At 45.9% G+C, this 17,568-nt stretch overlaps 1 protein-coding gene across 1 annotated transcript in view; it reads right to left on the bottom strand.

Moving 5' to 3' along the window:
* RNF19B (ring finger protein 19B) overlaps positions 1–17,568 on the bottom strand; it is a 148,672-nt gene that overhangs the window by 15,412 nt on the left and 115,692 nt on the right. The window contains exon 7 of the mRNA XM_078680755.1: positions 17,279–17,486. Coding sequence (XP_078536881.1) covers positions 17,279–17,486 — 208 coding nt within the window. The remainder of the gene's footprint in view (positions 1–17,278; positions 17,487–17,568) is intronic.

The raw sequence follows: 17,568 nt of genomic DNA on the forward strand, positions 1-17,568 counted from the left end.
GTTAGACCTTTACTAAGTGTGCTTTTTGAGATTTTGTGAAAATCTTTTCTGCTGTTTTAGAGAATTCTTTTTGTCTAGATATGCTCGGAATTGTCTAATTTAAAGGGGAAAAGTCAGCCTGATTGGCCGACCACAACAGGAACATTTTGTTGTGGCAGGACTAGGACATGGTTCCTGAGTCATAAAAAAAAAAAAAAAAAAAAAAAAAAGGGCCAGATTGTGCACAGCATTAACCCACGGGGAATCCCATTAATTGACTTGCTGCAACAAGGACTACATGAACGAATGAAGGATTTGTAAAGCGCTTAGCTGCCCTTAGGCTTCCCAGCGCTGTGCAGTCAAGTACTGAGTTTGGGCAAGTTAAACCTTACAGATATTGTGTGAACAGCCATGTTTAGGTCCAGGACAGTCGCACTGCGAAGCAGTGGGAGGAGTCCGAAGAGTTTATGTTTTTAGGTTAGGGGGGGCTTGAACCCGCCCCTCTCCTCCATTGGCTGGCTTCCTAAAAGGAGGCCAGACATTGGAGGAGAGGGGCGTCACTCCTTTGAAGCCCCGTCTCTTTCGGATTCGGGGACGTATTTTTTGCGTTCTTTCGCCCTGTGACGTCATCTTTCACTCAGAACGCAAAAAACACGCCCCCGATTCCGAAATATTCGGAGCTTTGCGGCCGCCATTTTGCTGCTCAGTAAAACTAGGAGAGCATCCCTTGTCTTGCCTCTGCCACCCTGTTTGTGCCGTTTTTCTTGCCTCTGTGCCCACAGCCCTCCTCCGTCCCGCTCTAACCCCCCTTCTCTCCGCCCGCAGCTCTCCTTCGTCCCGTTCTCGCCCCCCCCTTCCCTCCACCCGCAGTTCTCCTTTGTCCCAGTAATTCTTGCCTTTGAACCCCAACATCGTCACAATGCTCACTTATAATTAGTTAAATTGCCGAGTGGCCGGTTTCTGAGATGAAAGTAGCAGAGGTGTGCTTTTCGGGCCTTGTGCAGCACAAGTTTCCTGTGAGCACTTGTGGGTGACTTGCCCTCCACTCACCCTCGGACGCTCACTGCTGATTCAACAAGACCCGAACGGTTTAAGCAGGGATCCTGGTTTGTGGTATTCTGCAGCTGCTCTTGACCGCTTACCTCATGCCTGCTTTGCCCATCTGGAAAACTGACAAAAACGCACAACTAAAGGTTGGTAGGGGCGCACTACACAATTAATACAAGTTTTTATGGTTGTATGGTGCTCTGAGGTATCACTCTCCAATGCAAAGTGTGACAAAATGACTATTGATTGCACCCCCATGGATATGGGGTATGTCCCCCGGGCTCCAATAGATCCTCCTACGTGGAAGGTTAAATAAATCTGTACGATGGTTAATCTGTTTGAAACTTGATGTTTATTCCATCATGTTATCACATGGATGTAAATTCATAGATTTTCACTTTAGTTCATGAGCAAACATTTTAACTTTCCCAATGCATTTCGGCAAATAAACTGCCTTCTTCCAGGGGATCTCTCTCTGTTTTGGATTCGACACCTGATGATCAAACGAGCTGCACACCACCATTACATTCAGCAGCTTTGGAAAATGAGTTATCTGCCAATCCAGGATCACAGCGAAATATCTTTAGAAATTTACACAATAGAAATAGGTTTCACGGTCTTCGACTGTCTTGCACATTTTCATTTCTTATTTCCCGGGTCTGTCGGACTCCTCTCATCCCGCGGTGGCGGCGGCTGCACGGGGTCAGTAGGCGGCGGGGGCAGGCACCGGCAATGTGCCTCAAGCCCCCTCCGCTTCTCTCCCCAGACTCCTTGTTTACATCCATGTGATGATAACATGATGGAATAAACATCAAGTTTCAAACAGATTAACCATCGTACAGATTTATTTAACCTTCCACGTAGGAGGATCTATTGGAGCCCGGGGGACATACCCCATATCCATAGGGGTGCAATCAATAGAGTCAAAACCGCACAACTGCCATGGGAAAAATGCATATGTTTACTAAAATTGTTAAAAGCTCCACAGGTAGTTTGTGGCACTTTACAGCTTTTCGTTTGACAGTGTAAAAGTTGCAACCATATTACTGTGTAACAGGCCACGATTCATGACTTTAGATGGCTTTCCTGCCAGTGTGATATGCTAATGTTTGTTCTGTACCACAGGTTAATTTTGTAGAATGGTGTCTTTTCCTTTGCCTCGATCACCACACGATCCACAGGCTATTCACCTTTTACTCAGGATAAAAGCCATAGAAACGAGCCATTTCAGCTGCCCGTTTGTTCACCCAGCGCAGTACAGCATCGAAAGTATTTAGTACATAAAGAGTGTAAAGAATGTACTGCCAGAATACCTGCTCTGACCTGGCGAGGTTATTTCCATAACTGCTTGATTGCAGCCCGGTAGCATTGTGTCGCGCTGGCCTGTAATCAGTAAATTATATAGAATGCAGCAAATTATATGATTAGCGTCCCGAATAAGACAGTATCTTCGGTAGCCAGTTGTTGGGCAGGGCCTGCAACCTAGAAGTGGGGATGGCCTTGGAGCAGCTTCTCCTCTTTCATTTCTCCGCAGGTTTTAATCATTTGCAGAACTCCTTGGTGTGTGTTTGCTGTCTCTGTGTGCAGTACCCTGGAGGGGTTAATGATGGCCTGCTATACAAGCCTTAAGTTTCACTCTTTGAAATTCCATGAAATCGCAGTTGCTGGTTAAGTCATTTAAAGTGTTCATTTGGCGGGAACGTTGTACCGTTATACACAGGGTCACTGTAATTGGCTTTTTTTCCACGTAATTTTGGATCTACTGCAATTGAAACAATCTGCCTTCTGGTTACTGTTATACATAGGGTCATCACTGTAATTGGCTTTTTTTCCACGTAATTTTGGATTTACTGCAATTGAAACATAATCTGCCTTCTGGTGCGTAATTTGCAGATCATAACCAAAAACTTTGTTTCTTACTCACAGATTTAAAGTTACTATAAAAAAAGAAAAGTGCCACACATGATGCTGCCAGTGGCATGCCACATAATTTAGTTCATCCTGCCACACAAGGTGGTCGGTCCTCCGTTGCCATACATTTCCTGTGGCCTAAATTTCAGCTATGATTCATCCATTTTTTTCTCGAAATGTTTCCCTCACATTCCTCTCACCCTCATTATTTGAACAGCAATCATATGAAAAAAACTGCCACACACATACACACCAAAATTCAGAGAGAGAGAGAGAGCTAAAGAGACACTCTCTCTCTCATAACTCCACAAATCTTGATCTGTTTGATACTGTGCACCTTCCCTGACAAGCCAATAACAAGTTCGGCTAGCAGAAGTGTCAATCAGGAACACAATTATAACACTGTTATTCTTCTGTATGAGTAATATTGTCTACTACGGGGCATGTGCTTCTGTCCTAATAGCTTGGCAACTCCAGTTTACATTAATTACGGACAGTGTTGTGCACACAAGCTTTTGTGATTTTCCATGTATGCGGTTTCAAGGCTTGTGGTTTTGGCATGAAGATGGGGATGGTTTAGTGTTGAACACAGTGACCAGGTTGTTGGCAGCTGGCACTTGTGTGTCAAAGTGATCATTCTGAGATAGATAGTGTGTGATTTGTGGTTTATACACTTGTGTGCTCGGATTGATGATCTAAAGCAAGAACATGTTGGACCGCTTTTATGAATCTTGAGGTTCTGGGCGGATGAGCCAGCCTTAGTTGTAGTACTTAGCATTGGCGCAGTTGGATGTCTTGGTAGGTTCGCTGTCGGGAAGGCAGACTTGTTGAGTTCCATGAGATCAAGAAGTAGATCTTTGGCCAGATATTAGGCCTTTCACAGAGCTGACTGGTTTCCAGACTGACGCGAACACTGAACCCGGCCGCCGAGGATTGTTTTCCTCATATCAGTTTTCCGATCGGATGTCCGGCGGAATTCTTTGATTGAGTGGATGTTACCATCACCACAGATCTCCGATTTGACAACGAAATCTTCTTTTTCTGCATCTAAGTGCCTTCCCCACGCATCGAACTTGAACCACCATGAGGTCTCGATTTCCCCGAGTATACTGCGAATTCTACATGTTTTATGCACTAGATGTGAATTGTGCCTATGAGACTGCAATACCATGTACTGACTGGCACACTACATGGTAATACTAGCCCGCCACTCGTCCTGATGAAGACCCGATAGCAAGGCCGCATCATTTGCCTGCATTCAGCACCGGGTCAAAACGTCGATAGCTCTCCTTTCGTCAGCTCCCTCCCACATTTATCATTGATTGATGACATTATTTGGAAGCATGACACTTTCTATGTCTAATACTTTGAGTTTATTAGTTTAACACTCTTTCCGAACCGTTTTGATTGTAATGGCTAATGAATATCATCGATTGATTTTTTGCCAAAGTCACGATTTCCCTCCTGACACTTCCCTTCACACCTTCACTTTCTCCTCTCTTACCTACCTGGGGCACTGACTGTTTGAATTTTAACATTGTCTGTTTAGACTGTTTATTATTGAATATATGTGCGCATTGTGATTAAATAACAGTGTAGCAGTACTCTTTAAAGTTTTCTTGATAATTATTTGAATGATTGTTGCATAGCATTCTGGACCGTGTTCTGGGACCATTTTGTTTGTACTATATACTTACCCAGGTCCCAGTGACTTCTTTGGGTCAACCCGTGTTTACATAACATTTCACAGAGCCAGAGCGGGAGATCTCTGGCCAAGCGAACCTCTGCTGGCAGCTGCCCCCTGGCTGTGCTTGCTCCCCTGCCCCATGGCTGTGCTTGCTCCCCTGCCCCCTGGCTGTGCTTGCTCCCCTGCCCCCTGGCTGTGCTTGCTCCCCTGCCCCCTGGCTGTGCTTGCTTCCCTGCCCCCCTGGCTGTGCTTGCTTCCCTGCCCCCTGGCTGTGCTTGCTTCCCTGCCCCCTGGCTGTGCTTGCTTCCCTGCCCCCTGGCTGTGCTTGCTCCCCTGCGCCCTGGTTCCCCTTCCCCCTCGCTGTGCTAGCTCCCCTGCCCCCTGGCTGTGCTAGCTCCTGCTCCCCTGCCTGTGCTTGCTTCCCTGCCCCCTGGCTGTGCTCGTTTCCCTGCCCCCTGGCTGTGCTTGCTTCCCTGCCCCCTGGCTGTGCTTGCTTCCCTGCCCCCTCGCTGTGCTTGCTCTCCTGTGTGTGGCTCTGTGTGTGTGCGTGTGTGGCTCTGGGTGTGTGTGTGTGTGGCTCTGGGTGTGTGTGTGTGGCTCTGGGTGTGTGTGTGTGTGTGGCTCTGGGTGTGTGTGTGTGTGTGGCTCTGGGTGTGTGTGTGTGTGTGGCTCTGGGTGTGTGTGTGTGTGTGGCTCTGGGTGTGTGTGTGGCTCTGGGTGTGTGTGTGGCTCTGGGTGTGTGTGTGTGTGGCTCTGGGTGTGTGTGGCTCTGGGTGTGTGTGTGTGTGTGTGTGTGTAGCTCTGTGCGTGTGTGGCTCTGTGTGTGTCTGTGGCTCTGTGTGTGTCTGTGGCTCTGTGTGTGTGTCTGTGGCTCTGTGTGTGTGTCTGTGGCTCTGTGTGTGTGTCTGTGGCTCTGTGTGTGTCTGTGGCTCTGTGTGTGTGTCTGTGGCTCTGTGTGTGTGTCTGTGGCTCTGTGTGTGTCTGTGGCTCTGTGTGTGTGTCTGTGGCTCTGTGTGTGTCTGTGGCTCTGTGTGTGTGGCTCTGTATGGGTTTACATGCAATAGGTCATGCATTTGCGAGCTGTTAAGCTATTGGCATTGTAAATGACAATGCCATGTATTTAACGATTAAGCTATTGACAATGTAAATGACAATGCCATTTATTTATGATTTAAAAAAAAATAAATAAATAAAAGTCATGAGCAATGCCAATAGCTCTACTTTTAATAATGCCGAGACCATTGCATTGTAAATGCTTGTTTCCTCTGTATCCTCCTCTGAAGAAACCTCTTGTGGAGGAGAATTGATTGCTCCTTTATAGGAGGAAGTATTGGCGTCCAAAGATGTATTTTTGGAACCATCACGGACATACTGCGGTGCACACCAGAATAGAACATGTATTGTTGCTCAAGCGGATGCAATCTCCTCCAGACATCCACCAGGTCCAACGCCCCTAGGAAACTGTGGATCCTTGTCTGGGAGGGAGGCAAAGTCCTCTGGGGCCATCGATCAAGGGAGTCAGAGACGATGGAATTGAAGTCGCCTCCAATTAGTACTCTACCCTCCGGTAACCCTAAAAGTAGACCCTGAGGTCCGTAAAGGCCTGGGTGTGCAAACCAGGCAGCACAAACAGAAAAGATTAATTTTACTCCCCTCTCAGGTCCCAGAAGTACCGACAAATCTGCCAAAGCTGTCTGTGGGGACAAGATAAATTGTCATGAGGAACAACTTCTGTACTATTATGCCCACTCCCCGGATCCAACCAGTTTAAATCCCCATCTCGACAGGGCCTTACAAGCATTGCCACGCAAGTGTGTTTCCTGCAAAAGGACTACGTTGGGGGAGTGCCGCATCAAGAATTGGAGCACTTTGCCTCTTTTGATTTTATTCCCAAGCTCATTGACACTCCACGACAATAATTTGAGCCCCCGTCTAGTGGTCGTGCACATCATAACAAGGAGTAGGGTTGCTCAGACGCGGGGGATACCTCGCATGAATTCCCCTGATGCGGATCGTACTGGTGGACCACCCCCCACCCGTGGGGAAAGCTACTAGGAGCCTGTGCGTAGTAACAAATAGCTTCTTACCGGTCGGTGTAGTTTTGCAGCTTGAAAAACTGTCTTGTTTCAGTATGCTGTGCATTATTCTGCCATCTAGTGGTTTGGTCCGAAATTGTAGTCATTTTTTTCTTTTCTTTTTGTTGGTGGTGGGCGACTGAGTACCATTTGGTGTCCTTCTTGACGTCGACTGGCTTCCTCCAGAAGCTCCCATCTTTAGTAGCCATCTTCGGATTCTTCTTTCTCCTCTTTATTTGCACTCCCTCTTTTCATCTTTCCCCCTTATAGTTCTCTTCCTTGGCGGAGGAGGGTGGGTTCGCAAGTGAATCCAGAAAGATTTTCAAGCTACAAAACTACACCGACCGGTAAGAAACTGCTCGTTTTGCAGCGAGAATCTTTCTGGATTCACTTTGCTGTGCACAGACTTTGTAGCGGTTCGCTAGTCTTGTGGTGGCTGGGTGGAAGATGAACTTTGGTTTGTAAATAGATGCTGTAAGACTTTTTGTCCAACTTGTGCCTCCTTGTTCATTTAAATGTCCACACAGTAATGTTTGGTGAACGTGTATACAGAAGACCATGTTGCTGCCATACAAATGTTCTGGAGTGTTAGCAAGAATGGCAATAGTTGCTACTTTCTTCCTTTTTTTTTTTTTTTGAAAACCTTTATTGGAGAATATCGGCAAACAAATACGGGCCTACAACCCAGAGGCCGGCCTCGAAATCGATTAAATCACAGTAATGAGCAATTGGGCAACTCAGCAGCATATCAAAGCAAACAGGATTAATCCAAGTTACACTGTAATTAGGTGCGCTGCCGAGAGGTAGGAGAATTGAAGGTTTAATTTAGAAGTTTTTAAAACGAAGTCCAAAGTAATAGGAGCCAAGAAGGATCAAAGTCCAAACAATCCGCACCAGGACCGAGATGGGCGACAGTATTCAGAAAAATTCACGGTCAGTATCTATTAAACAAAAGGCTGGAGGAAAGTAGCACAGGAGAAAGGAGGAGCAAACATTATGGTATACCCCAGCCACGACCCACCACGCACCAATCCACCCCTTGACCCGAAGAAAGAAGGGAAGAGAAGAACAGAAAAAAAAGAAAAAGAAGAAGAAAAATAAGGCCCATAGTAACTGAAACTAACAAGGAAAGAACACCCCCCACCCTACACGCATGCAGAGGCTACGGCCTACCCCCCCCCCCCCCCCCCCCCCCCCCCCCTAGCAGGTGTCTGTCGCTCCAAGAGTACCCGAAATTTAGGAGCAAGAGAAAGAAGGAAAGGAAATCACAAAAGACCGGAGGAGGGCCAGGAAAATGACCAAAACAATCAGCACTTTTACCCTCGGCCACCATTCCCCGTACCCCGAACCAGCACCCGAACAACATGCAGATCCCACCAGTGTCCATTATAATCTCAACAATGCAAACAACCGGAAGCAGCAAAAAGGGAAACACATCCTCAACCTTGTCCCTTACGATCCAGCACGTCGACGGAGCACAGTTCCAAAGCAGCCATCTTGGACGGAGAAGACAAAGGAAAGTTCCACTGCAGAGCACAATGCCATCCACCAAAGTCCGTCCACCTCAAAGCCAAACGGCGAACGTCCAACCAAGAAGGGGCAATGCACAATCGAAATGTTTGAAGGGCAGCCGGCCAAAACCGCAGGAGCCACTCCAAGATGGGCCAGGGAGACCCACGACGAAGCCCCGAAACAGCCGTGTGGCGAGGCGTCCAGACACAAACTGCTTGCGTCTGCCGAGGACCAAGATCTCCATACATCTCCGCATCAATACTGGGTAGTACGGAAGCAACCACATCTCCCTTCTCCAGCACCGTTAAGTACATCTGAGCAGACTGGTAGTCACATAAAAACACAGGGTGTGGCGAGGTGTACCGCACCTGGAGCTCAGCATGATCACCCGAGGGCACTGCAAGCACAGAGATATCCAATCGGCATTCCAGGTCCAGGGCCATGTCACGCACTGCTGCATGTAGATCACCCAGGGCATACATAATATCAGCAATTCTGAGGGATGCCGCAGGATAAGAGGGCACTGCCGTCTCGCGCACCCTGGGCGCGGGGTCACACCGTATCCCTCGAGACCGGTCGCCGTCGGCCATCACATCAGCAGCCCACCAGTAGCCGATCCGCAAATCACTGCCACTCCAGGGGGTATAGTAGCGGGACGGACCCCTTCGTCTGTCACCCGGCGACAATGCAGCGCAAACCGCTATGGGCACCCCAAATGGCCGCCGGGGGTAGAGAGTCTCAGATGCAGAGCGCCCAGGTCAAAATGGCAGCCGTCTCAGTGCTGGAGAAGAAGAAGACGCTCCGAGCCGTCCACAAGCCGAGAAGAGGTTAGAATATATCTGCTACGGCGGAGACACCAGTCGAGAATGAAGGCGTGCAGGACAGGGCGGTTCGCTGTAGCAAGGAAACAATGCGGCAATAGCAAACCGGCAGCCGACCCCGTCCCGCTACAATGTCAGCCACTGTAGCAACTTGGGACGGCAGCCTCCGGAGAACAAAGACCCGTCCTCGGCAATGCAGCACTAAAACAAAGACCGGGACACCTCGCCGCCTCTGACAGCTGGATCGCGCCGGGGAGCACACCGCTGGACTCAGGATCGCTTCACGGTTGCGGGACGCCAACAAGCGGGCAGGATAACATGCAGGATCAGCAGCGTTTCGGGAGAAGAACGAGAGGGTCGGCGGAGCCGAGGGATCAGGCGGCCATCATGGTCGCGGGTTAGGCTCCTCCCCACTTTCTTCCTTGTTGAATGCGCTTGTGGCGCCCCATGTAAAGTCTGTCTTGCTTGTGTGTGGCACAATTGTAGGGCTTGTGCTATCCATCTTGCGATTGTGCTCTTGGTTAGTGGTCTTCCCAGAAAACCTTTTGCAAAGGATACAAATAGTTGTTTTGCCTTTCTGTATTCTTTAGTCTTTTCCACGTAATACATGACCGCTCTTCTTGCGTCAAGTGTGTGCAAAGCTCTTTCCGCTTTGTCTTCAGGGTTTTGATAGAAACTTGGTATTTGTATACTTTGGTTTACGTGGAACTTTGACACCACCTTTGGCATGAATTGTGGATCTGTGCTCAGGACAATTCTGTTACTATGTATCTGGAAGTAGGGTTCCTGTAATGCTCGTGCCTGCAGTTCTCCAACTCAACGTAAGGATGTTATTGCCACTAAAAATGCCGTCTTTATTGTAAGTATTTGAAGCGTTGCTTTGTGTAATGGCGTCTTTATTGGAAGTATTTGAAGCGTTGCTTTGTGTAATGGTTCAAAAGGTGCTCTCATCAGTTGTGCTAGAACTATGTTCAGATTCCAAGCCGGTGCTGGTACCATTTTTGGTGGTGCAATCCTCTTTGCACCCTCTAGGAACCTTTTGACCACATGTGAGGTGAAGCAGCTTTCCCATGTTTCACCCCTTGTATATGCTACTATTGCAGCTAAATGTACTTTTAGTGATGAAAAACTTAATTTACTTTGTAGTAAATGTGTCAGATATTTTAGCACTGTTCTTTCCTTTGTAATCTTTCTTGAAAGACGCCTTTGAAGGCACCATTGGGTGTATCTCTTCCATTTGTCTGTATAACATTTTCTTGTTGTTGGTTTCCTAGCTTCTCTTAGAACAGCCATTGTGCTTTCTGGTAGTTTGAGATGTGCGAATTCTAAGTCCTCAGGAGCCATGCCGCTAGGCCTAGGCTCTCTGGTTCCGGATGAAGCACTTTCCCGTTCCGCATTGTTTAACAAATCCTTTCTTCTTGGAAGTTTGTGCATGGTTCCTTCCGAGATTTCCATTAGTGTTGAGAACCATGTTTGTTTGGCCCATTGTGGAGCTATGAGAATCATTGTTATCTTGCTGGTTCTGCATTTGCGGATTACCCTGTTAAGCAATGGTATTGGGGGGAAAGCGTATGCAAATTTCCCTGACCAGTCTATCCATAGGGCATTCCCTAGGGACTGATTGCAGGGTTGCATGGATGAGAAGTTTTGGCATTTTGCATTCTGGGGTGTTGCAAATAGGTCTATTTATGGTGTTCCCCATTTTTTGAAAATTGTTTGCACTTCTATTCAGTTCCCACTCGTGGGTTGCGGTTTGTCTGCTCAGTCTGTCTGCTTCTAGATTATCCTTTCCTGGCAGGTAGATCGCTAAGATATCTATTTCCCTTGGAATTGCTCATCTCCAAATCTGTTGTGCTAGCGTTGAAAGCGAGGCAAAGGGAGTCCCTCCTTGTTTGTTTATGTAAAACATAGTCGTAGTGTTGTCAGTTTGTATCAATACCCTTTTCGCGTATAGCTGCTTCTGAAAGGCTTTTAAGGCTAAGAACACAGTTTTTAGTTCCAAGATATTGATGTGTTTCACCGCATCCTGTGGGGTCCACAATCCCCATAATTTGAGATGGTCCATGTGTGCTAGGGACGCATCTGCTGTTATGGTCATTGTTGGAGTTGGAGGTGTAAAAATTCTCACCTGTGCTATGTTTGCTTTGTTCCACCATGCCATCTCCTGATGAAATCTGTGACAACCACTAGATCCTCCCAACTCCCCGTAGCTTGTGACCATTGTGTTTGGAGCCATCTTAAAATAGTCTCATGTGCAGACTAATATTGGGAACTAAATGCATGCACGATGCCATCATTCCTAGTAATTTCCCAACTGTCCTCACTGTCAGACGATGCCCCTTCTGGTACAGATGAGTCTCCTTCAATAGGGCTGATATTCTCTTCTCCCTGGGTAATGCTTTTCCTAACACAGTGTTAATCTCTGCGCCCAAGAACACCTTGCGTTCCGGTCCCATTGCTGATTTTTCCCCCGTGTATGGAGAAAACCCAGCTGAACTAGTGTCTCTACCACATGTTGTATAAGCGGTTTGCATAGGCTGAATGGGTTTGCCCTTATTAACCAGTCGTCTAAGTAGGGGTAAACATGAATTCCTTGCCTTCTGAGATGTGCTGCTACTGCTGCCAGGCACTTTCTGTACACCCTTGGTGCAGATTTTAGGCCAAAAGCTAGAACTTTTAATTGGTAGTTTTTGTTGTCCACGACAAATCTGAATAGTCTTGTGTGTCTTTTGTTCATTGGAATGTGCAGGTACGCATCCTTTAAGTCAAATGTTGCCAAGTAATCTCCTGTTTGCACCTGAGGTAGCACTTCCTGTAGGGAAGTCATTTTGAATGTTTGTGTCTTTATGAATTTGTTTAGAAACTATAGGCTTAATATTGGCCTTAATGTTTCGTCCACTTTTGGAATTAGGTTGTATATACTCCTTTGTTCTCCTCTCTGTGTAGTACATGTTCTATCGCATGTTTTTCCTTTAATTCTTGCACCTCCTTGACTAGGTGAGATAGTTCTTTGGAATGGTTCTTTTTCTTTGTTGCTTTGTCTGAAGGATGTTTGGTGAGTTCTATGCAGTATCCGTACTGTATTAGGTTTAAAATCCACTTGTCTGTGGTTATTTGCCTTCATTTCTGATGGTAAAATTGAAGTCTGCTTCCTAATAGGGTGGCATGTTGGAGAAACTGTAAATGTGTGCCTGTGTGTACCCTCAGTGTTGCGGAGTTTACTGTGTTGTGCTTGAAGTCACTTTGTTGAGGTTTGTTGTCCTCTCCTTTGTGGCTGTCCTAGGCCACGGAAGCACCCACGAAAGGATGCTCTGCCTTGGTACTGCCAGCTTTGCTGTAGTCCTTGCTGTGTACCCTAGTTTCCTGTTTGGTATGTTTGCTGTTAACCTTGATGAGAGGTAGTTGGTTGTTGCGTACCTCTACCTGCTGGTCTCCTTGATGGTGCTCCCCTTCGTAGGCCCCTGAACTGGAGCGCCCCACCCCCATGGCCCTTGCACTTTCATTATCTCATTTCAATTGATTGAGTTTATCATCCACCACACTCCCAAACAATTGCTCCCCCATTAAATGGTGAGTTAATGATGTTGCTCTGAACTTCAGGTTTGAATCCAGAAATTCTAAGCCATGCGTTTCTCCCTTCCAATCATCATTTGTCTGCTGGATGTTTCAGCAGCATCGAAGGCAGATTTTAAGCATGTTTTTGCGATGTTCTTCCCTTACTCTATCAGGTGGGTAGCCCACTTTTGGAATTGCTCAGGAAGGTGTTTCAACAGTTCTCCTACTTCTTCCCAATGTTGGTAGGTGTGACGGTTCAACAGTGCATTTGAATTGGCTATGCGCCATTCATTCGTTTGCACTCCTCTCCACTTCCCTTCCTACCAGGTCGATCTTTTTACTTTCTCTGTCTGGAGGTGGACCTACTGTAGCTGGGACATTAGCTCTTTTCCTTGCTGTTGATGTAATAATGGAGTCAGCCGGCACCGATCCCTTGATGTAGAAGGGGTGTTTCGAAGAGTGTTTGTACTGCTTTTCAGCTCTTGGGAGTTATAGCCTTGCATGCAGCTGGCTCCTTGAATGCCTATTTTCCCTGGTCTAGTACGCTTGGTAGTATTGGGAGAAACTGGTTTCTCAACTGCGTAGGAATTAGCGTAGGAATTAGTGTCTCTAATAAAAAAACAGGACTGTGGTTTTTCCTCCTCCAGCGGCACCCCATACATGTCTGCTGCCTTCTTAACCACTTGATTATACATGCCAATGTCATCTGGAGGTGAAGACCTGGAAGGATATGTCTCCGCAGCCTCCTATGGTGATTCGGCGTCGAGATCCTGCCATTTGAGGTTTTGATTCTCCGAGCTCGCCGATTCTGCATACGTTTGTTCATCTTCTTCAACGTCGTCCCCGAAGAATAAGGATTCCGGTTCTTGTTCTTCCTCGACTGGCTCAGGGGTAGCCAGTGGAGTTATATCCTCGCCGACTGTCTCCCCTGCCGTATCTTTTGTTTTTGGCGGAATCTTGAATTGCTTCAAGCTTTCGTCGAAGTCTCCCTTTCGTTGTAGTAGATTTGGCATTTCGGCTTCGAGCCTTTTTCTCTTCCTTTCTATCTCGGCTGCGTGTGTTACGGCGTCAAGATCTTCTGCCTTTCATTTTTCGGCCGTCGACGCCGAAGCGGTTGTCGAGGGTTGCTTATGTTTTTTTTTTCCAGAGGCCAAAACGTCCTTTTGGCGGGAGTCTTCGCCCTTTCAAGGAACTTTGCCATTTCAAAGTCCTTATCCAAGGATCCTACGGTGTGTTTTGGTTTGGATGCAGTCTCGGTCATCGATCTTTTCGGCGCCAGGGCTCCTCTTGTTAGTTTTACCTAATTTTTTTTCAGGGTTGAAGACTCCCTTACCTCTTTCAAAGTCTTCTTTTCAACCTTCACCACCAAAATATCTCTTTCCTCCGTGCCCTCTGGTCCTAGACAACATTATCTTCCTCTTCACTGGAGAGGCCCAGGCCTCGCAATGATGGCGGTGGTCCTTGGCCCTCCATGTTGTGATTGGCCAGTAGATGCTCTCACTCTCAAAGTCTTCGGGGTGAAGACCGAGCAGGCGTTGAAGTCAGCGCTCTGATGATCCAGCGGCAGGCACAGGTTACAGACTGGATATTGATCCTTCTGTGCGTACTTGTGGTGACAGTTCTGACAAAATTTGAAATGTGTTTTGTCCATTACCGCATCCAGGGAGCCCCCTGCATGCGCATTATCTGATCGTCAAAGATCTCGATTCTTCGTTGACCTCCTGTTGCTCCGGGTAGTCGAAAGAACTTGCTCATGGTGCGTCTTTTTATATTATCATCGATTCTTCTCTCCAATCTTGGGAGCTGCTCCGTAACGATCGAGACCCAACGGCAGAAAAAAGAATCTGAAGATGGCTACCAAAGGTGGGAGCTTCCGGAGGAAATAATAAACAAATCCACAGGTCTAATGCACTCCCCAAAGGAGAGGTCAGAGGCACAATAAGTATAAGCAAGTATTCTTATATCTTCATGGAAGAACTCCTATTTAAAAGGACAGAATCCCATCACCCACCGAGGTGGCATGCTTCATCATCTGGGATCTCTCTTGGTTGCAAAACCTAGTGCAACCAAGGGCTGCAACCGCCTCACCATAAGGGAGGAGCTCAAGGATGTTTTTAAGTAGGTCATTGGTCTGATCTAAGATCTATGAAGCATAAGGAATGTTTTGAAGGTGGGTATTTGCAGTGCGAAAAAAAGTGGTATGTGAAGTGATGTTAAAATTGGCTACCAAGCGAAAAATTAATTTTAATAGTTAACACTTGGAGTCAATTGTTAAAAAAAAGTGCAAGCGTGATCTGAAAAAAATTGTCAAACGCCCTGGTCCAAACAGAGGGTCTGCATTTTCAGCCATAACGATAGAGCTTCGATTGTGGCCTTCCTTAGGACCTAGATGGTAATGCTACTGCAAATATGTGTGTTCAAACCAAAATAATATTAAAATAAGTAGGTGGAACGATACAACCTACAGTCACCTGTGGTCTCTTTTACGAAGTATCTACAGGATTAGTGTTGTCACCCATATGTGTACTCCTGGCAACAGCTCAGGGCGTGAGGCACCACTCTCTCTGTCGGTACCCCGGACCGTCTTCTGGCTGTCACGAGAAGATGGATGCCCGTCGACGTCACAGAAGCACACTAAATGGTACTATGTCGCCCACCAACAACAAAAAATAAATAAAAAGAGAAGAAATATTACAATTCCGGACCCAACCGCTAGATGGCGGAATAATGCACAGCATAGTGAATCCAGAAAGATTCACGCTGCACAATTGCCCTTCCATGAATAGTGTCATATTTGTCATACCTGTCCAACATTAAACAAAAGTGAATGAAACATCCCCGCCCTCCCAATCCTGCGCAAAGAAAAAAGCGCTGTTATCAAACTGAATTTGTTCCTTAACCGAGAGATGATGAATGCTTTCAGTTTTTGATGCCAGCAAGGATGCTGTTCTCCTTCATAAACCATCATGTGGGCACCTGACATGAAAGGACTTGGCTTTCAACTAAATGATGGTTATCTTTCCAAAGAGCATCTTTTTTTCTCGTAAGATGATCTGCAGTTTTAGGTTTGTATGTGAGCTTGTTACATCCACATTTAAAGTTCAAGAAACTTTTTTTGTATTAGTTGTTCTGTGCTCCTAAGGTTTTTTTTTTGTCAATTTTAAGAACTGTCCAAGTCAGCTGATTTTCCTGTGAGGTTCTGGTCCATGCAATGGCATGCAGGGGCTGTGATTTATATTGAACAAGTTAATTTGACTCTTAAGGTCTTTCCAATGTACAGAATATTTGCAGGGTCACAATGCCATAAAATGCATTTTTTCAATTAGTTATTAAAGAAACGGTGGATTATGTTGTAATTTCTATTTGAAATCCGGTCACCTGTGACTGTTCGTTAGACTGAACAGTTTCTAAATTTTTAAAGCCTTTGTACTGAATGTATATTAAGTTCTTATTTTCCTTTAATGCAAAGGGCATTTTTTGGAGTGAGCATTTGATGGTATTTAAAGGGTGCAATTTTTGGGCATAATTTTCTTTTCATTAGTGTGAGAAACTAGTGACAGACTGTTGATAGTTTCACTTGGTCTGATAATTTCCACTAGTTTGTCTCAGTGCATAACAGGCTGGCTTCTGTAGGTTTCTTTTCCAGAAGTCTCTTTCTAGAAAGTTTATCCTACTAGGATGTCTGTATATTTAAAATGGTATTCTTTCTCTGTGTTGAGTCTTTTGATTAATAAAAATAGACCGAAATGCAAGCTATAGCTATATTATCTTGAATGGACAATTTTACAACACAAGGTAGTGTTTAGTTGGGTTCTTTAGTATAATAAACAGTGCTAGGACAATGGCTATCCTGTTCCTGGATCCAAATATCTCGCAGTGTAACCCTTACCTGCTGCTGTTGATGCCAGATTTTATCTGGTTACCTGAAGCCTATTCATTCAGGAAACTTTTCTTGTGGTCTTTCCTCTACAGAGAAGATGTCTATTTACTGTTTCCAGATCTTAATATTATCTATAGACATGTTGGCTTAAAAAATACATTGATTTAAAAAAAAAATTCTATTCAGCCATATAAAATGTGGATATTTCTAGGTTAAAGGAAATTCCCTCCGCTGATCCTTTATTTTAAAAATAGTATTTATCTTCCACTTTGAAAAGGGGGTGGGAGGAATCAGTGACAGCATTTTAAACCATAGAGTAAAAGATGTTGGAAATCTAGGTGTTCTGTCCCTCTTTTTCCAATCAACTCAGGCACTTTTTCCTGGCGAACAGGTCAACAGATGGGCTTTATATTCAATGTGCTTTGGACTTGTATTTGTTTGGTCCTCAACTGTCAACGTGGAAAGCTTTCTACAATTACTATATTTACAGTATTTTTCTTATATATTGTGGTGAAAGGGACACATTGAATTATAAATATGTCAACTTATAAGGCCCTTCCCTACCTCATGATATGAAAGACTTTATTGCCTCACTGGACAGGGGCTTCATTGTAGAAGCAACATTGTAGCAATGGTGGAAAGAACCTTGTAGATCACAAAAGATGTATCAACAAAGGTGTCCCACAAACGGGGGATTTCTTGTAGACAAAGGGTAATCTGGTGGTAGGGTTTTCTAAAGATGGCAAAGACTGATAACCCTTTCTTGTCTCTACTATGCGAACAGCTTAATCGTGAGATGGAGTTAACTTACTTGCTATATTTGCCTTTTCCACCAGCTAAGGCTCCCCCAGTAAGGGCACCTCCGGAGAGTGCCGCAAAGCTGGCCGTCTCAAGGTAGTTTCCATGCACCACACTCAGGCCATCCGTAGGGCTCCCACTAGCACTCAGCACGCTAGTCAGCCCCTCAATGCTGCTCTCACCAATGCTAGGGTTCTTCAGGGCACGCCAGGCATCTGCCACTGCAAGTAGAAAAGAGGACATTAGTTTAGAGACTTATGGCAAACAAATGACACGCAGGGCACTCATATCAAGACACATAAG

The sequence above is a fragment of the Lissotriton helveticus genome, chromosome 3_1, assembly GCF_964261635.1.
Source record: "Lissotriton helveticus chromosome 3_1, aLisHel1.1, whole genome shotgun sequence".
Classification (NCBI taxonomy): Eukaryota; Metazoa; Chordata; class Amphibia; order Caudata; family Salamandridae; genus Lissotriton; species Lissotriton helveticus.